General features: G+C 33.9%; 1 protein-coding gene across 3 annotated transcripts in view; it reads right to left on the bottom strand.

Moving 5' to 3' along the window:
• Window positions 1–23646, bottom strand: part of LOC123674791 (fasciclin-3) — a 212144-nt gene extending 188498 nt beyond the window's left edge. Inside the window, exon 1 of one of the 3 annotated variants that reach the window (XM_045609876.1) lies at window positions 23274–23646. In XM_045609876.1, the coding sequence (XP_045465832.1) occupies window positions 23274–23337 (64 nt within the window). In that variant the 5' untranslated portion in view covers window positions 23338–23646. The remainder of the gene's footprint in view (window positions 1–23273) is intronic. The other 2 variants (XM_045609875.1, XM_045609877.1) reach the window with 2 other exon arrangements.
• Window positions 23647–27625: the final 3979 nt, after the last annotated feature.

The following is a 27625-nucleotide window of genomic DNA, read 5'->3' on the forward strand; positions in this document are numbered from 1 at the left end:
TTGAAGAGAATTCCACATATGGAATTGTTAGGTGAATAATAAAAAGCTCCATATACATAATACAATTCCAATAGCCACAATTTCAATAACGGTTAACAAAATATTTTTATTATCTAATTATGTATTCGATATTCGAGAATTACCTTAAAACTCAAATATTTTCTTCAATATCGACTTAAGCTTCTATTTTTAGTCTTGCCCATATTTGCAATTTTCAATTCGTAAAAAAGTTAAGAGTTTCGGTTAATAATAAAAAAAGTGTAAACAAAGTTTATCAATAATATCACGTTACTAAATTCAAATTCGGTTGAAATATTTGAAAATCATGTTTATTTTGAATTGCATAAATATGATATTAAATCATAGGTTCGGTTTTTGATTTTCAGTAATCATTCCATCTGTAGATATGTAAAACAAGTCTTGCCACATGTGACTGTTTTTATAGCAATCTAGTACAAAAAATGTACCGTCAGATGTGCCTCGAATTGCTTTCAATCTCAATTCCACAACACAAACATCTCTTTGTGCAGAACCACTGGTCGCGCTATCAACGTCAAATATAGGCTTTTTACTGTTATGTCTTTCCCTGTTGATTTGTGAAATGAGTTTATTAAGGTTCTGGATTGTCTCATTCATGGGGAAAATGTGCTGTAAACTAATTAGAAATGATTGTATCTTCATGTTGCACAAGTTTGACCAGTGTCAATGACTTCTCATTCTTTACACACTTGAGATTGATGGCAATTGATCTACGAGTTGGTGAAATCTAAACAATTCGTTGGAAAATACTGAAGAGCTGAATATTTTACTTCTACCGAGATTAATTCCACCTGGCGGAGTAAAGGAAAAGTATCACGAGGAGTAAGCATATACATATATAAATTATAACAAAATTTAGGAATCGTTAAAATACCTCACCAAAGCCTTCGATCTAGCAACCAGTGAACAATAAATAATCAGCTTGGAAGATAATAATTCTGATGAGATTACTAAAGCGATTAACCTGAGTTTTTGATAAATAAAAATCAAAGAGAAAGAATAATATTTTAATTGTCACGTAAAAGCCCATGTTTTATGAGAAACTTTCACACGACGTATAAAAATGGATCAGTGATTTGAAACAATGTCGAATTCTATTTTCTTCGCCACACAATGAAGTGTAGCACGTTGAAGTTATTTTTTCATTTGTACTTGTAAAATATTACTATCTAACCGGCGTGAACTTGGCAGCCACTACTATCATTACACCTTATAGATGTTTAAAATGGTGCGTTTTGCGAGAAATAATAAAGGATAATTTCATTTTCTGAAATGATTTGAGTATTCTAATAATTATATGACTAATTGCTTTTTTGTGCTAATTCCATACAGATATGTATGGATCGGCCAGGATATAAGTTGAAAATTATAATTAAAAAATACTTTTCTAAAACAATATGGTTTAATCATTCCCATCGTTGTTATTATGCACTTATTTTTCCACTTTCGAATATAAGAGGTACTGGATCGTACTGATTTTTTACTTTTACTATTCTCTCCAGAAAAACATACTTCCAAACTCGACTCATTTCCATCTAGAAATTCGGAGCTGTTTCTCCATCAACGAATATTTTTCGAAAAAAAATGAATTGATATTCTCCGAATATTTTTGATCGTCAAATACGATGATGAATCAATGACCACAAGTTCTAGGATACTCAGTTATAATATCACAAGAGCACAGACAATATTCGATTATACACCGATTCATGAGACGTAGTTCAGGAAAGAGCACAGTTCGAGTGGTGTTTCGCGAACTACGTCGAGTGAAGAGGTTCGTATAATCGAAATACATTGTCTATGCTCGAGTTGGTATTCGATACGATTATATAAAGAATTATTTCAAGAACTATAACCAAAGCACCGCATTTTGATAATTCAATGATATTTCACTGAGCTTGACTTTTAACACGAGTTATTTAATCTGTTTTATCAGAAGACGCATTCAACGAAAAAGGTGTGAGATTTATTTATTATTTGAGCGAAATATTTGGAAATTTCTTATTTCATTTCCATTTCCTCTTATGATGAAGGAAACATGAAAACCGATGCCCAATACTTTATATTGACTTCAAATTTTAGAATATGATAAATGATTTCTGACATATTGAATAAGAATAATAAGATCAATAATTTGAAAAATTAAAATCTGCAATAACAGTAGAACATTGTATAGATGTAGTCAAACGTACCCTGAACATCGCCAAATTTCTTGCTTTTTTTCTCAAGTTTTCGTTTTGAATTTCGGAAGGATGTATACAGAGTTGTTTAGCTATGAGTTCTATGTTATGAATCTTTAACGTTTAATGTTCAAAGAACATTGAAATTCCTTTCAAACGAAATTGTCATTTTGTTAAAACTGCTATAATAATCCAAGTGAATATCAATTCAAGTTGTGAGTAGGTATCTAATTTTGAAATCTCCAATTGAAGAGCAATTTAATCGTGCGGTTTTATTATCTCAATTCTCATGAACGAATCAACTGCTTCTAACTACACAATGTGCCGAATTATAACATATAAATTTCTCCACTGTGGTTTCTGATCTACTGCGGAGATCAAAATTTCATCACGAGTCTGTGGTTTGTAATTCCCTTCACTTCATCCAAAACGATGCTCGAATTTCGATAGCGATCGATAGTGATCATTGGCTTCAACAAATAACAAGGATACATACCGCTAAGTCAACAATTCTAACTGTTGATTTAATCGACATTAACAGTTCATTTCCAATCTACCTTCAGAGAAAAATAATACTGATTCAATATCTAGGAGTAGAAGAAATCTAGATAGTTTCAGATGAGTTGATAGAAACGGTATTTCACGGAAATTCATACAACACCAAAATTTAACAATCATCTCCAAACATTTTGTACATTACAATGACCCTGTATAGAAAAACGCTTTCAATTGCGCTTTCAATGCGCAATAGGCTCATGGATTAACGAATGCCTACAAGTTCCTGACGACAAGTCAGTGTTTGTTCTTGAATTTTTTTATAGATAACTTTGAACCTTCAAGCTGAAACGAAATAAGTTTTTCCCTGCGGAGAAATCTAGAAGATGAGATTAAGCCGCATGTTCTACGCCTGAAAAGAAACAGAAAAACCTACGAGGAAATTAATGTGTCCATATGGTGAATTTTATGTCAAATAAATTTTCACATGCCGCGGGAGTTTTACTCCTACCGAACCATAGATTTCCCTTCGTGGAAATTCACCCCGAGCTTTCCATACATCCGAAAATCCTTCTAGATATTTCACAAACCATTTAATTTATATACTCGGGGACTCGGGAACATCCAATTTCCACCCAAGCAATGTGTGCGTGAAGAAAACCTCCCTTTCCAAGACTGGCAGACCGGTTTTCCGCTTTATTTATGAACATTTTTCCGCAGACTTTTTACCTCTCCTAAAATCCACATTTTCATGTAAATTTCCACAACGGGTAGACTCACTGTACACGGAAAATATAAACTTAGGATTCATATATGGTAAAAAATTCGAAATTTCCCAAATAGACACACTTGAAATTCACAGAGGTCACCATAAAAAGCAGTTAATACTCTGTATCCCTTTTCAGGACTTATGTGCTCTAATTCCAAAGAAGTGTAGTAAAATTAATAACAATTTTCAGTGAAAACAATGATCCACCCGGTATGTTTTCAACAAAATTCATTTTCCAATGAAATAATGTAATAATTATCTGGACACATGTACATGGGAGCCGTTTTTCTGGGAGGTCAAATTTCAAGAAAAACATTGTTATATTCATATTTCTCCAATGCAAACAATAGAATATTGAAGAGATATTGATTTTCAAAAATATTCACTATTCAAAATCAAGCAAAATGCACCCAACTAGAGTAGGCGTATATAAGTTTTCAGAGAAAAACAAGTCATGTTTTCATTCATTCATATTTTTATTGTTGGTAAATTGTTGAAGAGTGTTTCGAAAGTATATGTACTAAAAACGCTGTCAGTATTTAGAAATGAAGGGAAAGAGTAATGAAAGAGTCGCTGAAAGAGAGTATCACAGGCGTTTTCCGAATCATCGTGAGCTAAATCACAAGATTTTGATTATTGGAATGAAAATTTTTCAAATAGAACAGTTGAGATTCAACAGGAAATCAAAATACGAATAATCGAGTTATACTTGAATGACATTGTCTTAGAATTGTCACGTAACTTTTTTTTCATGGAATATTACTTTCCAATTGAGTATTTGTATTCTATTATAACAGTTTGAAGGTTCGTATGGAGTTAGTAAAAAAATTAAAGCAATACGAATTTAAACAAGTGAGCAAAAGCTCCTGATTTCAGGACAATTCTTTGCCCATTTTTCGTACTGCATTCAATGAAATAAGTAATCGGGAGAATTCTGTGCGAAATCGAGTCTAAACAATATGGTTTTGTATTTCCAGACTTTCACTGACGAAATTTTGAAATTTGAGAAGGTTTGAATAATATTCCAAACGATGGATTCAAAGCTAAAAAAAACTAATGAGTAACCCTAATAGCGCTTTAATACATGCTGATATGCAACGAATTCACGCAAAAACATCTCATCACATAAATCTGAGCGTGTGGTATTCCCGACAGCACGAACTCTGCCGCGTAAACGAAACTTTCACTAGAGATTTTAATTACTCTACTTCTCCACTACAATGTTTCTTTTATTCGCCAGACACATGTTGCTCACTTGATGAAAACATTCTTTGAAGAGAATTCCACATATGGAATTGTTAGGTGAATAATAAAAAGCTCCATATACATAATACAATTCCAATAGCCACAATTTCAATAACGGTTAACAAAATATTTTTATTATCTAATTATGTATTCGATATTCGAGAATTACCTTAAAACTCAAATATTTTCTTCAATATCGACTTAAGCTTCTATTTTTAGTCTTGCCCATATTTGCAATTTTCAATTCGTAAAAAAGTTAAGAGTTTCGGTTAATAATAAAAAAAGTGTAAACAAAGTTTATCAATAATATCACGTTACTAAATTCAAATTCGGTTGAAATATTTGAAAATCATGTTTATTTTGAATTGCATAAATATGATATTAAATCATAGGTTCGGTTTTTGATTTTCAGTAATCATTCCATCTGTAGATATGTAAAACAAGTCTTGCCACATGTGACTGTTTTTATAGCAATCTAGTACAAAAAATGTACCGTCAGATGTGCCTCGAATTGCTTTCAATCTCAATTCCACAACACAAACATCTCTTTGTGCAGAACCACTGGTCGCGCTATCAACGTCAAATATAGGCTTTTTACTGTTATGTCTTTCCCTGTTGATTTGTGAAATGAGTTTATTAAGGTTCTGGATTGTCTCATTCATGGGGAAAATGTGCTGTAAACTAATTAGAAATGATTGTATCTTCATGTTGCACAAGTTTGACCAGTGTCAATGACTTCTCATTCTTTACACACTTGAGATTGATGGCAATTGATCTACGAGTTGGTGAAATCTAAACAATTCGTTGGAAAATACTGAAGAGCTGAATATTTTACTTCTACCGAGATTAATTCCACCTGGCGGAGTAAAGGAAAAGTATCACGAGGAGTAAGCATATACATATATAAATTATAACAAAATTTAGGAATCGTTAAAATACCTCACCAAAGCCTTCGATCTAGCAACCAGTGAACAATAAATAATCAGCTTGGAAGATAATAATTCTGATGAGATTACTAAAGCGATTAACCTGAGTTTTTGATAAATAAAAATCAAAGAGAAAGAATAATATTTTAATTGTCACGTAAAAGCCCATGTTTTATGAGAAACTTTCACACGACGTATAAAAATGGATCAGTGATTTGAAACAATGTCGAATTCTATTTTCTTCGCCACACAATGAAGTGTAGCACGTTGAAGTTATTTTTTCATTTGTACTTGTAAAATATTACTATCTAACCGGCGTGAACTTGGCAGCCACTTTTCAGCAGCCGATTTCATTCCAGCAGCCAAACGACCAGTGGCGTCGGTAGAATTTAAAACTAACGAATCCATCTGTTTTAGGGGTGCAACGCAAGAATTTGCTTTTTGAGTTTACTTGAACGACTTCAGTCAAGTTTTTATGACATTTCAATGCACGAAATAATATTATAGATGAACTTGAATTATGCTGATCAATGAAACGACGGGGTATATACAAGTATTTTCACGAATGAAATCTTGAAAAACGTTTAGCCAAGTTGATATTTGGAATACTTACTCTTCAATAGGAACAGAATAACACATCCGAAGCACATTGATTTGCAGGCCGTCTAAGGGGTAGTTTACACTTGTGAATTTTTCGAAATTTTCAAAAATGACCCTGTTAAAAATGTTTAGCCAAATTCATATTTGGTATTCCTACTCTTGAATAGCTAAAGAATAACATATCCGAAGGATTGAGATTTGCAGGCCGTCTAAGGGGTAGTTTACACTTGTGAATTTTTCGAAATTTTCAAAAATGACCCTGTTAAAAATGTTTAGCCAAATTCATATTTGGTATTCCTACTCTTGAATAGCTAAAGAATAACATATCCGAAGGATTTTGATTTGCAGGCCGTCTAAGGGGTAGTTTACACTTGTGAATTTTTCGAAATTTTCAAAAATGACCCTGTTAAAAATGTTTAGCCAAATTCATATTTGGTATTCCTACTCTTGAATAGCTAAAGAATAACATATCGGAAGGATTTTGATTTGCAGGCCGTCTAAGGGGTAGTTTACACTTGTGAATTTTTCGAAATTTTCAAAAATGACCCTGTCAAAAATGTTTAGCCAAGTTGATATTTGGTATTATTACTCTTGAATAGCTACAGAATAACCTATCCGGAGCACATTGATTTGCAGCTCGTCTAAGGGGTAGTTTACACTTGTGAATTTTTCGAAATTTTCAAAAATGACCCTGTTAAAAAATGTTTAGCCAAATTCATATTTGGTATTCCTACTCTTGAATAGCTAAAGAATAACATATCCGAAGGATTTTGATTTGCAGGCCGTCTAAGGGGTAGTTTACACTTGTGAATTTTTCGAAATTTTCAAAAATGACCCTGTTAAAAATGTTTAGCCAAATTCATATTTGGTATTCCTACTCTTGAATAGCTAAAGAATAACATATCCAAAAGATTTTGATTTGCAGGCCGTCTAAGGGGTAGTTTACACTTGTGAATTTTTCGAAATTTTCAAAAATGACCCTGTCAAAAATGTTTAGCCAAGTTGATATTTGGTATTATTACTCTTGAATAGCTACAGAATAACCTATCCGGAGCACATTGATTTGCAGGCCGTCTAAGGGGTAGTTTACACTTGTGATTTTTTCGAAATTTTCAAAAATGACCCTGTTAAAAATGTTTAGCCAAATTCATATTTGGTATTCCTACTCTTGAATAGCTAAAGAATAACATATCCGAAGGATTTTGATTTGCAGGCCGTCTAAGGGGTAGTTTACACTTGTGAATTTTTCGAAATTTTCAAAAATGACCCTGTTAAAAATGTTTAGCCAAATTCATATTTGGTATTCCTACTCTTGAATAGCTAAAGAATAACATATCCGAAGGATTTTGATTTGCAGGCCGTCTAAGGGGTAGTTTACACTTGTGAATTTTTCGAAATTTTCAAAAATGACCCTGTTAAAAATGTTTAGCCAAATTCATATTTGGTATTATTACTCTTAAATAGCTACAGAATAACATATCCGAAGCACATCGATTTGCAGGCCGTCTGAAGGGTAGTTCACACTTGTGAATTTTTCGAAATTTTCAAAAATGACCCTGTCAAAAATGTTTAGCCAAGTTGATATTTGGTATTATTACTCTTGAATAGCTACAGAATAACATATCCGAAGCACATCGATTTGCAGGCCGTCTGAAGGGTAGTTCACACTTGTGAATTTTTCGAAATTTTCAAAAGTGACCTTGTCAAAAATGTTTAGCCAAGTTCATATTTGGTATTATTACTCTTAAATAGCTACAGAATAACATATCCGAAGCACATTGATTTGCAGGCCGTCTAAGGTGTAGTTTACACTTGTGAATTTTTCGAAATTTTTGAGAATGACCTCGTCAAAAATGTTTAGCCAAGTTCATATTTGGTATTCTTACTCTTGAATAGCTACAGAATAACCTATCCGGAGCACATTGATTTGCAACTCGTCTAAGGGGTAGTTTACACTTGTGAATTTTTCGAAATTTTCAAAAATGACCCTGTTAAAAATGTTTAGCCAAATTCATATTTGGTATTCCTACTCTTGAATAGCTAAAGAATAACATATCCGAAGGATTTTGATTTGCAGGCCGTCTAAGGGGTAGTTTACACTTGTGAATTTTTCGAAATTTTGAGAATGACCCTGTCAGAAATTTTAGCCATGATAACATTTGGTTGTGTTACCTTCATGTTAATCTCCTATGGAATATAGATTCAAGTTAAATAAACCCAAATAAGACATTACAAGTTGCACAATAATGAGCCACAATAGCCCGCAATTGCGGTGGGAAGACTGTCCACAATCCTCAAGTGCAAACTACCTCTTAGACGGCCTGCAAATCAATGTGCTTCGGATATGTTATTCTCTAGCTATTTGGGAGTAATAATACCAAATATCAACTCGGCTAAACATTTTTAACAGGGTCATTTTTGAAAATTTCGAAAAATTCACAAGTGTAAACTACCCCTTAGACGGCCTGCAAATCAATGTGCTCCGGATAGGTTATTCTGTAGCTATTTAGGAGTAATAATACCAAATATCAACTTGGCTAAACATTTTTGACAGGGTCATTTTTGAAAATTTCGAAAAATTCACAAGTGCAATCTACCCCTTAGACGGCCTGCAAATCAAAATCTTTCGGATATGTTATTCTTTAGCTATTCAAGAGTAGGAATACCAAATATGAATTTGGCTAAACATTTTTAACAGGGTCATTTTTGAAAATTTCGAAAAATTCACAAGTGTAAACTACCCCTTAGACGGCCTGCAAATCAATGTGCTCCGGATAGGTTATTCTGTAGCTATTTAGGAGTAATAATACCAAATATCAACTTGGCTAAACATTTTTGACAGGGTCATTTTTGAAAATTTCGAAAAATTCACAAGTGCAATCTACCCCTTAGACGGCCTGCAAATCAAAATCCTTCGGATATGTTATTCTTTAGCTATTCAAGAGTAGGAATACCAAATATGAATTTGGCTAAACATTTTTAACAGGGTCATTTTTGAAAATTTCGAAAAATTCACAAGTGTAAACTACCCCTTAGACGGCCTGCAAATCAATGTGCTCCGGATAGGTTATTCTGTAGCTATTTAAGAGTAATAATACCAAATATCAACTTGGCTAAACATTTTTGACAGGGTCATTTTTGAAAATTTCGAAAAATTCACAAGTGCAAACTACCCCTTAGACGGCCTGCAAATCAAAATCTTCCGGATATGTTATTCTTTAGCTATTCAAGAGTAGGAATACCAAATATGAATTTGGCTAAACATTTTTAACAGGGTCATTTTTGAAAATTTCGAAAAATTCACAAGTGCAAACTACCCCTTAGACGGCCTGCAAATCAAAATCTTCCGGATATGTTATTCTGTAGCTATTTAAGAGTAATAATACCAAATATCAACTTGGCTAAACATTTTTGACAGGGTCATTTTTGAAAATTTCGAAAAATTCACAAGTGTAAACTACCCCTTAGACGGCCTGCAAATTAAAATCCTCCGGATATGTTATTCTTTAGCTATTCAAGAGTAGGAATACCAAATATGAATTTGGCTAAACATTTTTAACAGGGTCATTTTTGAAAATTTCGAAAAATTCACAAGTGTAAACTACCCCTTAGACGGCCTGCAAATCAAAATCTTTTGGATATGTTATTCTTTAGCTATTCAAGAGTAGGAATACCAAATATGAATTTGGCTAAACATTTTTAACAGGGTCATTTTTGAAAATTTCGAAAATTTCACAAGTGTAAACTACCCCTTAGACGGCCTGCAAATCAATGTGCTCCGGATAGGTTATTCTGTAGCTATTCAAGAGTAGGAATACCAAATATGAATTTGGCTAAATATTTTTAACAGGGTCATTTTTGAAAATTTCGAAAATTTCACAAGTGTAAACTACCCCTTAGACGGCCTGCAAATCAAAATCCTTCGGATATGTTATTCTTTAGCTATTCAAGAGTAGGAATACCAAATATGAATTTGGCTAAACATTTTTAACAGGGTCATTTTTGAAAATTTCGAAAAATTCACAAGTGTAAACTACCCCTTAGACGGCCTGCAAATCAAAATCCTTCGGATATGCTATTCTTTAGCTATTCAAGAGTAGGAATACCAAATATGAATTTGGCTAAACGTTTTTAACAGGGTCATTTTTGAAAATTTCGAAAAATTCACAAGTGTAAACTACCCCTTAGACGGCCTGCAAATCAATGTGCTCCGGATAGGTTATTCTGTAGCTATTCAAGAGTAATAATACCAAATATCAACTTGGCTAAACATTTTTGACAGGGTCATTTTTGAAAATTTCGAAAAATTCACAAGTGTAAACTACTCCTTAGACGGCCCGCAAATCAAAATCTTTCGGATATGTTATTCTTTAGCTATTCAAGAGTAGGAATACCAAATATGAATTTGGCTAAACATTTTTAACAGGGTCATTTTTGAAAATTTCGAAAAATTCACAAGTGTAAACTACCCCTTAGACGGCCTGCAAATCAATGTGCTTCGGATGTGTTATTCTGTTCCTATTGAAGAGTAAGTATTCCAAATATCAACTTGGCTAAACGTTTTTCAAGATTTCATTCGTGAAAATACTTGTATATACCCCGTCGTTTCATTGATCAGCATAATTCAAGTTTATCTATAATATTATTTCGTGCATTGAAATGTCATAAAAACTTGACTGAAGTCGTTCAAGTAAACTCAAAAAGCAAATTCTTGCGTTGCACCCCAAAAACAGATCGATTCGTTAGTTTTAAATTCTACCGACGCCTCTGGTCGTTTGGCTGCTGGAATGAAATCGGCTGCTGAAAAGTGGCTGCCAAGTTCACGCCGGTTACTATCTAGAGGATGAGAATCGATTCACGATCGCATAGAGTGTGAGAAATTGTCTTTGCGGTTTCACTTCATGATATACACATAGCTAAGGTAGACACCATTTTAGTAAACCTTGAGGAAGAATAGAATCACCATTCGAAAGCTGGTTAAATGACAAAAAAAGAGATCTAGTTTTTTTCTTCCGTCCTTTACAGTCTAATATCCTTAAAAACAAAACCCTAATAAGGTTATGATGCATGATCCAAACCAAATATTCTTATGAATACTCACCTGAAACAGAAACAGATCCACAATTAGAATTCGTGAAGGTGAAATATACCACAACGAATCCCATTCCTGAACGATTAAACATTTGAACCCAATTAGGTGCCATCAACTCTGATAGGAAACAACAGTTACGAAGGCAATTAAGGGTCCATTACCAATTTTCATAATAAGAAACACTCAATTTATCTTCTATTGAAATAGCGGTATGGTTTCTTGTTTTTCCTCACAAATATAATTGATCAAGTTCTATATCTTACATTTACTCGGTCTTTATTTGATGGAAATTTTTTTTCAACGAAATCGAATGACAGTTATTCCATTTCCACTTTTTATTATTTTTATAACAATTTTTTCGCTGCACAGTAGTTTCTTCAGAATTTACATTTTCCGTTATTCAAAATCTTGAATCTGAACAAGGGAAGATATAAATTTTCGGGATTTAGGGGTTGAAAAAACCACTCCAGGATCCCAAGGGAAGTTAATCATTTTCTCAATGTTCATTCATATCGCTACTTGTAACAGAGCTATGGTTCTGCTTCAGCAAATATTCTTCGAGATATGATTCTTTCAGAATAGACGGATGATATTTTCAATATGAGAGTTGTTAAAATATCCCGCGGTCTATGGTATGTCAATATTTCCTTCAATATATAATCTGAATGCTATACGGAACACACATCCGAAATTCAGATCTGATCTAGTGAATATTTCTATATTAAATGATTATCTGGCCGCACGCCGATGGTCAGGGTGTTCGAACTTCGAATGTATCAGTCAAACAATCTGCTTTCGTTGAATTCAGTCCAGAAATTTTTAGGACCCCAATACAGAAATACCCCTTTCAGAATTGAACAAAGCATATCGACCTAGTCTTCGGTTAGCAAACCTTGCTGATTTAGAAATAAGTACAGTATATTTCTTACATAATCTAACAATCATCTTATATGCAGTCAGCGGTAATCATCAGAATAAAACGATTGTGAAAGTACTCATTAGTTGGTATAGTTTTATGCATATAAACAGTATAAATTTAACGCCTGATACATCTGGCCTTACGTAAAACCTAGGATCTCAATGCACATCACGAGAATCTTGTGTAATTATTGGGTTGGTAGATGAAATTTGAATCAGTTAAAATATTTTTTCTCTCGAAGATAAGAATTATTCATTATTTCCGATGAATTAACTCCAATGTTAAAATGTCATATACCTGGAAATGTTATTGTCACTTTGACATCGATAAAAAAGGTGCATCCTTTTTTATCGGATAAAAACTTCTCTTCCTCAATATCTAGTAAAATTGTCAATTAGTCTGTCAGATTTTTGAATTTTAAACATAGGGTGCTTTTATTTTGAATCGGTGTGGTAATTATTTAACTTTGTTGATATAAAAACCCAAAAGATGAATCGTTTTGGTGAAGTTTCGACTGAACAAATCACGACAAATATCGAGAAATCTATACCGCAATCTTCAAAAAACACAAAAGCTTCAATCTGGTGACAATTCATGGAGTTTTTTCAAGTTCGAAAGTATGAATTGTCCGAAATAATTCTCCGCTCGTTTCGATTGATATCGAATTGAAGTACCTATAAGATAACTGATAATTAAACGCCACACCTATCGAATTAGTACTCTTGTTATCGATGTAACGATGCAAAGTGAACTGACAAAAATAGATTAAAAATCGAAACATTGAAAGGACGATGTGTGTCAGAATATTCTTTTCCGGTTTCGGACCTTGGTATTAACGATATCGAAAAAGTCAACGCACTCCATATCGGTTCCCAGACTTCAGTTGTACCTGACCTGTTCTTTGAATAGTCAAATAAGTAAGGTGGAACTGGCGGTTATGAATCATTTGGATGTTGAAATCTGAATTTAAATGTAGGTAGTTTCAGTACAGCCGCTCGTTTGGAGATGGAGTATCGATCGGTTGGTGCAGTAGGTAGGATCCCGACCTCCTATACCGAAGGTCAGTAGCATCCAGAGTTGCCATGTTGGTGTATTATCCCCCAAACTTGGGGGATTTTTAGATACTCTGGGAAAAATTTGGGGTTCAATATTCCAGGGTGTATTTTAAAAGGGTTTCAGATTTTTCACTGAGAATTGTTGAGGATGAAATACATTGTTGTGTTCCTCTTTCGAATGATGCACGATATGAAAGAAAGAATAGCAGGATTGCTGTAACCAGGACAGGTTTATGAAGGAGAGCTCCGTAAAACTTGATGAGATGAGAAGAGAAGAGGTTGCAGGTAGTGTAGTCAGAACCTAAAGACACAATTTGGTTTTTCAGTGCATCAGTTGAAGAATATCTTCTTTCGGGCATAACTCTAGAACGCCTGAAACTATCGCTTTGCGACCTCAGGTTTTTCTATGCAAATTTTGGAAGAACACCATCACGTGACTTTCTCGTGATCTTTCAATATTTACTAGAGGAACAGGAACGAAACTAATGTGCGGTGTTGTGAGAACGATTGATAGATATGCAGAAGTAAGGAATATCACAATATTTTCAACATTCGTCCAAAGGAAAGTGCTACTGTACTGGTCCTTTTAAAATTTTCAGAAAATTTGACTTTTGCCATTTTTGAGATGATTGTTTGTAGGATTTTTTTAAGAATATTTTTAAAATACATCAGACGTTTGTACGAATACTATATGATCAATTCTTTTGCGGAAAATGTAAAGTTAAAATTACAAATAATGAAATACTACAATATTGGTAATTGTTGAAGAAAATTATGTGAAAAAATCGGTGATTTGAAAGAAGATAAGTATATCTCTTATTTCGTTTTTCACATGGATGTGTTCCCGCTCAATAACAACATCTATACATATCTCTCTTCATATGGTCCAAGATGTATGTAGAAACATATGCCTTTACATAACATTACCGTCTTGGTAGCTTTTTTATACTCAAAATCCAAATTCGAATAATTAGAATTGAAAGACTTTCAAGCTCAACGCTAACCGCTCCTCTTTCTTGTCACAGCAATTTTCTTCTGGTAAATCGAGTTTTCCAACAGATTCCACCGAAATATCGAAGCGATTTGCATACTCGTATTCCTTTCGGGTGACGGGAGCCGAACCTATTTATTTCAAGATTGCATACATAATCCGGTCTAAAAATAATGTAACTCAATTTGGAAAATGAGAAAACTGCTGTCACCAGCAGGATGGTTCACGCTTCGTCTACAATCGACCAGCTTTCCCGGAAATTGTGAAATGTGGCTGAAGGATGGTACCATTAAAAAGCATTTCCAGGTAATTTTTTAATCAATACAAGACGTCGCTTTGTAGGGAAGGGAAGTCGGAAATTTCGCTGGATTATTGTGATTTAAATTCGTTGTAATTTTCATCTGTTACTCATGAATCTCCAGAGATGTCAATCCTAAGTTTTCGATTACTAACCACTTCAATTCAAAATGTTACTGAATGAGCCAGTACCAACTTAATTTCGAATTTCCACAGCCATCCGGGATGTCGATAATTCTTGAATGGACTATACTTATTTATATAAAAACGTTGCAATGACAAAGTAGCAAAACACTGATATTACCAGCGTATTCTTCACCGTGCAACGTTAGAATGTTTCCCTTCGGGTTAAACAAAACCTTAGTCACACTCTGAATCACAGTTCTCAACACAATTTTATCCGAGTCTCGGACTGAAGCACTCTTACGTGTAATAAACAAATAGCATTATACATTATTAGTCATAAAACGAATATTAATGGAGGAAAATAAAACCAATGAAGGTTATCTCGGATATGTTTCAAAACATCGAGAACAAAATGAGGTATTGAAGATATTCCGATATTGGTGATTGTTGTGGGTTTCAAATGTGATTATAATCATTCGAAAGGAGTTCACACAAAAAGAATGAGAGAGGTTGCACATACAGAATGAAGAATATGCGATCGATGCAGATAGGCTTGATTATTGAAATGGCAGTAATTCATTCCACGACACGAATACAAAGATTCCCAATTCAATTTTGATAACAAAATGTTTAAGTTCATTCAGGAATTATCGACATCTTGGACAATAATGGAAAATCGAAATTAAATTAATATCATGGTGTGATATTTTTGTTGAACAATAATTTGTAACATGTGTCTACACTGATTAATATTTGGAGTAAGGAAAGTAATCGACTCAAAACGAATGTACACAAGCCATTATTAAGGGTAAAGGAGGAGTTTTCACGATTCGGGTGATAATACTCGAATCTCTCTCAACCTCAAAATCTCCCATTGTTTCACAAGTTCGACACATGTTGTATCAGCCTTCAATTGGAATCTGTTTCAAACTTCTGGACACAACGGAATTCCCCACCCTTTCACTCGAAATCACGAGGATATAGATTGAAAATTCTGGTGCAATTGGACGTTTCGAAATAATCATCAGGAGCTTGACAATCATTGAAATGTACGAAATCATAATCAAATATTATTATTGAATTCAGTGGGGATTTGTGCAACATAAAATGACAACTATCATGTAGCAATTATTATAATTAACAAATAGCCAAATTGTTACCATCAATTCAGATTTGAAACTGCATTAAACCATTAACTATTTTTTTTTTCAGAAAGAAGACTCGTATAATATTAGACGCATTGTTTTTAGTGATTCTGTACATGATAAGATATTTTATTTATTTTGCTTTCTTTTTCCATTCTATCTTCTCTTTCTTTACTATTGTTCTTCCGAAGTAGATGCATAGTTTCTATACATCTTACACAGTTCGAATATATGGCATCTATGGAATCTATGTCACTTTGACAAGTTAACAGGTTATTCGGGAAATATTCCCCCGAATTACAGTCGTGCATCAAAATGACCGGATAATTTTGGATTCCAGCGTTTTCTTTGAAAAACTGCATTCGGTCATTTTCATTTTTGGAGAAAGAGCCCGACACTGAAGGTGTTCATTTTTTCTATGAAAATGAAAATGAACTCATGCAGTTTTTATGACAACATGCAAAATTATCGGTAATTTTGATGCACTTGTGCAATTACTTACGAAAACAAAATCCGAAAGTCCATATTTACTGAGTACCCACCTATTCGGACTTTGCTCATTAACGATCTAAACACTCGAAATCTGAAGCTAACCTGAAAATTTCAAGATTTCTACGTTCGATAGTTATCTTCTTTACGGCCGAACGGCATCAAAGGATACAAACTGTTAACTCGACGAAATTTATAATTATGGAACTTTCTGTTTTGAGATCAAAATTATTATAGATGTTGCTAGTTTATCTGTCACCTAATCCAAATGAAATTGTTGTGAAAAAAAAATAAATTGCCTTCATCAGCATTAATTATTATTAATCATCTGAGAATCAGTTCAAATAAACAATATAAATAAATGCTAAGTAGTAAAACGAATCCATCATAACATTAATCATTTCGAGATCATTCGTGACAAAAATCCAAACAAATATAAATGATGAAAGTATTCCATCTCAAACCGGGGAAACATTTCCTAATAGAATGAACCAACAAAAGTAAACATCTCTAAATTTATAAAACCTATTCGTATAATGAAGATATAAGTACTGATCACATAAACCCTATGCTGTATTGATATCGATCGAATCCCGATCAAAACACGAAAGTTAAAAGTTTAAAGATCCTAATTCAAAATTTAAAAAGGTAAGATGATGTGTATTCTTTGTGTCGGGTCTTTGGTAATAATAAAAACTTTTTTGATCCAAATATTTGCCAACTTACTACTTCTCCCTTATTTTTCCGTTCCAACAGATTCGATAGTGTTTTTTGCACCAAGATGAATACAGATAATAACCTCGATAATAACAATTCCAAAGATTATACAAAATTTCATGTTCATCCCGTCTCCAAAATTATGAAAGATATCGTTAAAGAAACCAATACCAGTTCAGACTAGGTTGAGATTTAGTTTGTTTATATGTAAAATAATCACTGGAATGTTCATGCCTCGGTTCATGCCCAATTTCATATAATTTCACATCATCAGAACCTCTCACCCTCACCTCATATAGATAAACTAAGTAACAACAATGTCATTGTTTTTCTCGATTTTTTTAAACTATGTTCATTCTTCGCTAAAGTTCAATTGGTGATTGTAATTCTATCCTCAAGAAATCTCCGAAAAATCAGGAAACAACGGTATCACCGATTGAACTTCAATCCGATTCCAGGAAATTGCTTTTTAATTGCCGCCTTCAAACCTGTTTTATTTCTTCCTTCCAGAGCCATTTTCTCAATTTCATCATCCTATTCATTACCATCTGAATAGATTCTAGCCTTATTGCCCTTGCAGACTTCGTAATTAGTATTTCGATTCATTTAAACGACAAAGAATAGGTTTAATCTGTGAAAAGATCTATTCAGAAAGTGAGTATAACTTTTTACGACTGTCTACAATATCACTAGACGTTCACATAAAACTACGAGTAAAACTATAACCTTTTTTTTTATACTAAAAAAATTTATGCTTGCCTCTTTTTTAACGGAAGACAAAATTTTTGAGCGCTCGTCCATTAATGTGCCAATTGCACGCTTGGAGGGTACATAGGTATATTTGTGTTCTCCTAAGATGTAATTGACGCATGAATGACGAAAGCTCAGAAATCCAGGCTTCACGTCACATAATTTGAAGACAATCAGTCATAGTAGGCAACAGATATGAAACATACCAATTATCAACGAAGCGCAAACAATCCATTTCATTAAGACCACATTTTCTCTACAATAAATTAAGGAAAAACTTAACGAAAAATCCTTGTCATCCTTTCATCTACGTAAAGCATTATGCAGTAAACTCCAACAATATCATTAAACTTCCATAGAACAGTATGAGATTACAGTAATGGTTTCCATGCACCACAAAGAGCAACCATCAAACGTTACTTGGAGTCATTCTATCAGGAAGAAAGGACCAAAACAGGTGGTTTTTGTTGTTCCCAACAAAAGGGCTTGGGGAACTTGTGTGGGTTGAATTAGGACTGACAGGTGTGAAGGGAGATTGAATGCGGACATCGCCGGGAAATTTTCCATTGAAGTTTTTTCTTCGTAAAGAAAATACGTGAGGAGAAAATAACATATTAGAGTGAAAGGTTAATTAGGTTTAAATTGGCGAGTGAAACCTAGGATTCAATTATGGACGAAATAAAATATCGTCCATCCGGAGCATCCCTTATAAACTGCAATAACATCATTCTCGCATTCATTGCTATAAAATTGGTAGCTGCATTGAGAGTTCGAGAATTTCAAGGACTAGGAAACTAGGATTAGAATTGGGTGATCAATTAAGTTATCGACAAATTGACAGATGTATATGCAAACAGGGTGGTATCAAAAGTTGTGAATTGAAGTTGAAAATCTCGCTAAAATGGATTGTCGAAATTTTTTTGAGCTCTCGTCACCGAGGAGGTCACTATCATTTCGTCACAATATCTGTAATTATCGAATTTTGAGGCAGGAGAATGGTTCAAATTCAAGAAGCATTTTCATATAAAATAATACTTGCACTTAGTGCGCAATTTCGTGTTTATCGCGTAACCAGGAGAATATAAAGTGCAAGCAGAATATCGAAACGGACATCAACGCTATCATATTAAAATTTTCATCAGTTCTGTCAAAAGTCGTCTGTTTTGTTATTACATTGATTTAACCTAAAAATAATATTGACAGCAAAACGACGTAAGTACCATAAGAAACGATTCGGAAATATAGTGAAATGGGACCAATACCATTAAAATCCAAGAAGGCTGTCTGTGAAGTTAGCTCTCATTTTTTTGAAAATATAGCTTTTTTTTGCATTCGTTAATAACACGTTAGTAACTATTTGTAAGACAAAAATTTTCGTTTAAACCTCAAGGATACTGATAGAAAAATATCGCATTCCGATGGGATACCAACTTCGTTTTTTTTTTCGATTTTTCTCGAAAAGAAAAAATAATTTGAAAGCAGATCGTTAGTACATAACTGTAACACAAATTTTTTTTTTTTTGTAACCTAACCTATGATGAAAAATATCATCCCTAAAATGCGAAGTTGGCACCTACTTTTTCGAAAATGAAAAATTTTTTGTTTCCATTCGTTAGTAACTATTTGTAACATTCAGGAACTACTGTTGTGGATAAAAGGTTCAGGTTCTTGTGGAGAAATTTCGATGTGTTTTCTTTTTGTTATATTCTAATAATAATTATGGATTATATGGCATAGTGTTATTATGATGTACTTATCGTGCACATTATTATATAACAATAACAAAAACAAACACATCAAAATTTCTCCACAAGAGCCTGTGTTTCATATAATATTGTTTGTAATGAATTTTGACTTGTTTTAATTTTGTTATTATTTCAAATATCAGAATGAGCAAATATCGTGAGCAAAAGAACACTGCTTGGCACTGTTGCCAATACCCTAATCATTCGTCTGACAGACCAACTTGACTTTGAACCAGTAAGCATTCGATGATGAAATTGGGTTCCAAGAAAAGAACGGAAGAATGACAACGAGGAACCGTCGTTATATATCGCAATGAATTCTTCAACTTCAGATCGTCGACGACGAGCGTAGAATTCTTTATTTCTCTAACGGTTATTTGATGATGTTATCGTCAAGGAAAGCGGTGAATTCCAACGATTATGTTCCGTTTTGGGACTTACTTTGATACCCATGGAGATTATTGCATGCCGAGACTGATGCGAAAACCAGATCATCGTTTATATTCATTATTCCTTCGAAATTTCATCTGCTAATGTGTGGATTGTTCCATTATTCCAAAACTAATGAACAGGGATGTCGATTGATGCAAAATACTTTCGGCACTAATATCATCAAAAGAGCACATAAGAAGTACTTAATATGAAGAGCCAGTCTCCGAAATGCTGCCCAACACATAGTGGCGCCTGAAAAGGCTGAAAGGGTCGTGTTACCGTAAAGCCGGACCTGCTAACATAATTGGATAGAAAAACAGTGAAGCTGGGAAGGTATTCTATGGGTGAAAATATAATGTCTTAGAACCAGGAGATAAGAGGACAATTTGAATATGCTACTTGTATTTTCGGATGTGAACTAACTCTCTCACTAGTATGCAGATTCATCTAGATTCTGTTCGGAAATCACTTGATCGATTCTCTCAGTATTTGGAAGAAACCTTCGGAAGACAGTTTAGAATAAACTCACTGATTTCAAAATTCATAGTTCATGTCGGTGGAAAACACTCGAATGAAGTAGTCACTAGCAGACTTTCGAGCAGATTTTGCTCTTTGGGAGACCCTCGGGGAGACCGAAATGAATGAACACTTATATTTATAATTGTATTTTTTTTCTGCTTTTTTCACGATTGTTGCAGTATGGGAGCGGGCTATATTTTGCCAAATGTTTGCACTAATATCTACGCCACTGGATGATTTTGACGAGATACACTAACCTAATGCGAATTATTAAATGATCTAGATTTCAACAAATGAATTTGTTATCACTTCGGTTATCACTGAGAAGAAAACAAAATTTCATTAGTATCCTACTGTTATTACGTTCTTGCACAAACACGGCGCAACATGTATCAGAATGACCAAAAACCCCTAGATAATGACTTTAGACTCAATTCAAACCTACATAATTGATATTGAGATATTGAAAAAACCGGGATTTTAACGTTTGTTTATGCTGAACGCGTACGCTATATCCATATGATACCATCTACATCCTAAACACATTATGTAAACCCTAAATTCCATTGAAATCGGATAAAAGTTGAACAGACAGACACAAAACCATAGCGGGAATTTTGAAATCGAAGCAAAATTGATCGAAAAATAACTCCGCCAGAATCTATGGGTGCATGGGTACATTTCGCGGGTTTATGAACCGACATAACCTTCGACGCGAAGTCCGAATAAAACACTGTCTGTTACACAAGAGTTGAATAAACTCAATGGCGAAATGCGGTAAAGAGATTTACGATGTTAAAGGTAGTCGAAGAGGTTATGGGTGCGCTATCAACTGAGAATTTCACTTCTTGCAACAATGATTCATCCAAAAGCTATCTGCGTCCGAGTAACACTTGAGTAAAATCATTATAATCTAATGGGAATAGTATGATTAGCACCGAAATACAAAAAGTCAGCCATTTTAATTCGACTACACTAAAAAAGCGGGTGTCGTAAGTGGTAAAGTAGTACGAAAACTAGTCTTCTCTATCTCAATAACGTTCATAAGTCATATTTTCCACTGTAAATCCTAATTCTCTATATATTTTTTATCATCTAATAACTCCGTAAATCAAAAAAAATTAAGATTCTGACGGGTACACATAATTTCAGGTCACTTCTTCGACATCCGAGAACATGTTTTACAATGTTTTAATGGGTCAAATAAGAATAAATGGTACTTATATAAGTTCTCAGTATCCTCTTTATAATTCATTGAATTTGCTTGACGCTTTATGTGATACATTTCCAAGAAGCTTATTTTTCCCATACTCTTCCCACACTCCTATATTCTAACCAAATCCTAGTCCATCCGATAATAATTAACAGATCTATCATCGAATCTATTATATTCAGCTAATGCACAAATCGTTCTTGTATCACTTTTTTGTTGGATTAGCTTAGGTTAGGTTATTTTTCTCATGCTCTTCCCACACTCCAATATTCTAACTAAATCGTAGTCCTGTTAGATCTGTTATTCATCGGATAATAACAGATCCAACGTCGTGTCTAACATCGAGGCACAAATCTTCTAGGGTATCACTTTTTTGTTGTTTCTTCTGCTCCTCTTCTACAGTTGTTGAAAAGCCTTTCTCGAGGCCTTTCTTATATAAATCCGAGTACAAATCTCATCACAGTTCAGACAAGTGATATTGTATACCACACCACTGTTCTTTTCGGTCTCTAGCATCATTTAGATTGCTATAGAGTCTGTTGTTTCTAAATTCAATTCTTGGTATTACTCTAATATTATCGGTTTTCAAGAGATTCATTGAAAAAATTGTCATTACATTGATCAATATAATATTTCTGGATATATGAATATTCGAGATTTAGGGGATGGAAAACTACCTCATGATCCCAAGGGAACTTGATAACTTTTTACTGTCCAAATGCAAGATATGGTTGTGGTCCAGTAAATATTCTTGGAATTTGAGCATAAAAGTTGCTAAAATATCCAGCGGTCCATAGGAGGAAGTCAATATTTTAACGTTCACTCTCAATACTTCAATATTATACGAAACCCACATCCGAAATTTAAATCTGTTTTAGTGTTTATTTCAATAAAAAATCATTATTCCGCCGCACGCCACTGATCAGGACACTCGGGTGTTTCCGTCAGTCTGCTGGAAACGGTCTGCTAAGTTCACACCCGTTTTTTCTAGCGGGCGTAATCATTAGCTAAAAATATTAATAATATTATAGATAATAAATGAAACCGTTTGGATAATTCGAAGCATTAAAAAACTAAAACCAAATGAGAAATATTTTATTAAATCCAGATGACATGTAATACTTTGATGAATAAATAATTTGTTTTTCATTATTATACTTTTTTAATAAGAAACTTCTTCTCCGACCCTCAAAACGAACTAATCTAGTGCATTCACAAAACATCCATTCAGATATTTGAATCGAAAAGTTAACAAAAAGAAATTAAATTGTACCTATTACAAATCAAAACCGATCAGATTGTTCTTTAATTTTTCAAGGTGAATCATTTCACCTTAACCAAGTGGATATCCCGCCAAAACGGGTTTCAGAGTTGAATTGAGCTTTGTAAGTTCATACCTACATAGGTACTCTTACACTGCTCGCGCCGCTCAAGTTTCTGCTTCAACCAGGTGGCTTCAAAAATTATTATTCTCGTTTAATGTTTTTACCAATTTTCATATTACCTATGGCCACGAAGCTCTTCCTTACCTTGAAATAAAGACAATCCCACCACCATCTGCACCAACAAGCTCAGAATCTTCGCCTTCTCCATATTCTCAATGTAAATATCTCCTCCAAAACACTCAAAAACACAAAATTTGCATCCACAATGAACAAAGACGGCCTCGTGAAACTATTCACCAACTAGAAAACCGCTTTACCTAACTCTTTCACTCACAACTTGTCGGACTAACAGGTGTCTATCGCAGAAGGCGTAACTCGCGCGAAGGATGCCGAACGTCGCGCTTGCACTGAACTGAAGCTAGTAACACGCAATAACGAACTGCTCTAAGGTTGGTTTCAGACTGGAACAGGAGCAGATTCCGCGTTTCGAACGCATGAACTTTTGGTTTCGACGATGGTCGAGTGTTCTCGAACGGTATCGCGTTTTGTTTATTGTGAATTATCGTTTTATTTATCTACCTGGCTGAGAGGAGAGCAATAGTTACCTGGTTGACGATGTTTATAGGAAAGTCGAAAGGAACGTTCGTCTCTGAGGTCGCCCCCTATAGAAACGCAGTAGATGTTGATAGCAAATGAAGACGGAATAGAACACTGTTTCTAAACTTTTTCAATATGTTAGATACCCCTGTGACCTATTAGAAAAACAGACGTCACCCCAACCCTGGAATTCAATCGATACAATGAATAGAAGCAAATAGAAATATCTTCATTAATAACAACATGCAAATTCGTCTTAAAATTTTAACGTAACAGCTTACAGCTTGTTCCTAAATTGAAGACCCCACTTTTTTTGCTTTGTCTAGTGGACTATAATTTTGATCTACTGTATCTCAATTGATATGAGGTTCACGAAAAAGTTTGTGAATCCAAAATTGTAGAAAATTTAAATCTCTACAAGTTTAAAGATGATTGTTTTGGTCGAAAACTACTGAGTTTTGAGGTTATGAGCAAAAAACTGAAAAAAGTCCGGAAATGATGATGTTCCTCGGCCGCCCTCAAGTTAGCACAGGGCCTGTGTGTTGGATAACTTGATAGAGTAATCCCACAACACCCCCGAACAATCTGTAGAAGTTTCATTAAGTTCGGAAATTTTTCCAGCAGACCCACCTTTTTTGTATTTGTCTACTGGACTATTATGAGAATCATATAAATGTATTTATTCACATGTGAAAAAACCGGCTCTAAGTCTTTTATAGTTCTCGAGATGATTTCAGTGAGCATCGAATTTGGGACATCCTGTACCGGGTTTTTCACCATAATTTGACCCCCCCTTTAACTTTCTTACTGAAAGAGGTACAAAAAAATGTTTTCTACAAAAGTTTCACGACATAGACTAGTGTTTTTTAAAATGATTTCACAAAACGAAATATATACAGAGTGGGCCACATATTGATAGCAATTTCATTTTTTCAAATGGAACACCCTGTATATTTTTCTATATTTGACTAGCTCTTTTTCCCCTGATTTCGAATATATAACATATGTTTGGCCTATCTCTCTTATTCTGAGTACCACAGAGTTTCAAATTTTAAGAACCACCTAGCATGCTCAGTAATCAGTTTTCAAGTGGTAGGCTGCGATAACTCAAAATGCTCTTTTTTGAGTTATCTCGTTGGCAACGATATGACATATAGTCAAATTGCCAACGAGATAACTCAAAAAAGATCATTTTGAGTTATCGCAGCCTACCACTTGAAAACTGCCAGCTTGCATGCCAGGTGGTTCTTAAAATTTGAAACTCTGTGGTACTCAGAATAAGAGAGATAGGCCAAACATATGTTATATATTCGAAATCAGGGGAAAAAGAGCTAGTCAAATATAGAAAAATATACAGGGTGTTCCATTTGAAAAAATGAAATTGCTATCAATATGTGGCCCACTCTGTATATATTTCGTTTTGTGAAATCATTTTAAAAAAGATTAGTCGATTTCGTGAAACTTTTGTGGAAAACATTTTTTTGTACCTCTTTTAGTAACAAAGTTAAAGGGGGGTCAAATTATGGTGAAAAACCCGGTACATTCGAAATAAACACACGGATAAAAATCATGGCATTGTTACAAAAACGAATTATTTATCAAAAACATTCAAGTCAAAAGTCTGCTTGCAACTTTACTTCAGTCGTAAGGTATTGGGTCTTGTAGTTGCATAATATAAGAAGGGGTGCCATATAGTTCTAATTCATTTGAACTTACTTTTTTCAAGTAAGTTAATCAACTACAACAGCCAAAATCAACTGTAAATAAAAAATTTTCATGGAAAAGAACGGGTCAATTTGGGATTTTAAATTATTAAATAAAATTTCTGTAGGTAGAATATAATTAGGACTTTTATTCTCAAAAATTAGATATTCAATGAACTTTGCACAGGTACCTTGTTTAGTATGAATGCCGGCTTTCATTTACATTTAAATCTACAGTTGAAATCAAATGTTATTGAAGTTAACGAGAAATCCCAATATCGAATACTTTTAATTATTTGTGCATAAACCAACTATTCATAGAAGAATAAAAATTAAATTGTGTTGCCAATGTATCGTGGCGTAAAATAAACTACCCAATGATCTGAAGAATTATAAATGCAGAACTTATTAATTATTGAGAGAGCTTAACTGAGAAATTGAATCAAAACCCAACTAATATAAGCCTGATCTCAAGAAAAAAAAATCAAATTGTCATTTTAAATATAAATATAACAATATAGGTAGGTGTATATGCAAAAAAAAGTTTTGCATTTACACAGAAAGCATTGTATTCGATACACCTGTATTTTCTGAATTAAATCATACTCAAAATATTCATTTATTGTTTTCAGTTCGGCATTTGAATCAGATTCAGTGCAGAAATCGAGGTATTCCAACATTTTAAACTAATTGAATAAAAACAACTTATTTTTTATCTAGGTGCACACAAAATTTCCACCCAGACGTGAGACCTACTTCAGGTCATAAACAGAAATGAGTAAGATAGTTATTTGGGCTGTTTCCATCATCTATGCGTTTCGGCAAGCATTCGCTGCCGTCTCAGGATGGTGGTCCTGAGAGGAACCGATTGGTTGGTTCTGAGAAGAACCGTTTGCCAATCTTGGTCTGTCTGGACTTGTACGCACCATACTTTTTTCGAGTTCGTATGAGGGTATAGGGGTTTGAACCTCAGTCGTATCGGTTGCATTTCTTTCACTCTCACCACTAGTCTACAGACTAGTGGTAGTGGTGAGAGAGAAAGGAGAGTGGCTTTGGAAGGCATTTTTTCAGTATTTTTAAATTTCATGTACCAATGGTTTATATGTATATTTATTATAGTGAAACTAGAAATAAGGACGTATTTCATAATTATCTCATATGAATTGCATATTTTTTCCTGTAAAATACTTATCAATAAGTCAATGAAACTTTTATTATTTACATTTGGCTTGCAACTAATATTTGATTAATTATTTCCAAGTAATTCCATTCCTATAATAATTCCATATTATAAATAACAATTCCCATAAAAGCTTTCCAACAAAAAAAAACAGAACCGATTTGGAAATATTGTCATGAAGAAAGTACTGGAAATTAACATGTTATTAAATACGTATCTACAATTAAGGCTTTTGGGTCGGTGTCCTATACTGTGAATTCGTGAACCCGTATTAGGTCACAAAAAAGTATCCATGATTTCAGTATCTGGTATACGCTCTATTAGTGTGACGTCACACACCGCCATTTTTGGTTCTCCTGTCAGTGTTCGGAATCCAAACAAATAAATTGTCATTAGTACGGTGTCGTTGAAGGAATTGGCTTATTTTCATAAATAAGAGTATTTGAGGAACGATATCAGTATTAATTCAAAGACAGAAGGAACGGGGTTAATACCAGTAAATTTGAATCCTGTATCATTCCCCAGATTTTGTATAAAGCCGTGTTTATTAGTTGAACTTCAAGTTCGAACTTACTGGTATTAATCTCGTGCCTTCTGTCTGTTAATTAATAGTAAAATCGTTCTTTAAATAATCTTATTTATCAAAATAAGCAAATTTTTTTGACGACAACGTACTAATTTGAATGACAATTTGTTTGTTTGGATTCCGAACTCTGACAGGAGAACTAAAATGGCGGTGTGTGACGTCATCACTAATGGAGCGTATTAGGTAAACAGAACCGATCTCCGAGAGAGGGATTAAAGTGATAAAACTGTGTATAGAAATCAATTGCTAGTTATGAAAAGAAGCAAGAAGGATTTCTTATAATTTAATTTAATTAAATTTTTTTGCACGTCCCGGTCCGTAATGTTTTCACTTTTCAAGATGTTAAAAATGTGGAAATGAAATCTATTGCAAATATTCGAAAGACGCCTATTTCAGTTCCGTTTATATCGCTCTTATACCTAGATACTAC

The sequence above is a fragment of the Harmonia axyridis genome, chromosome 3 (genome assembly GCF_914767665.1).
Source record: "Harmonia axyridis chromosome 3, icHarAxyr1.1, whole genome shotgun sequence".
NCBI classification, from domain to species: Eukaryota; Metazoa; Arthropoda; class Insecta; order Coleoptera; family Coccinellidae; genus Harmonia; species Harmonia axyridis.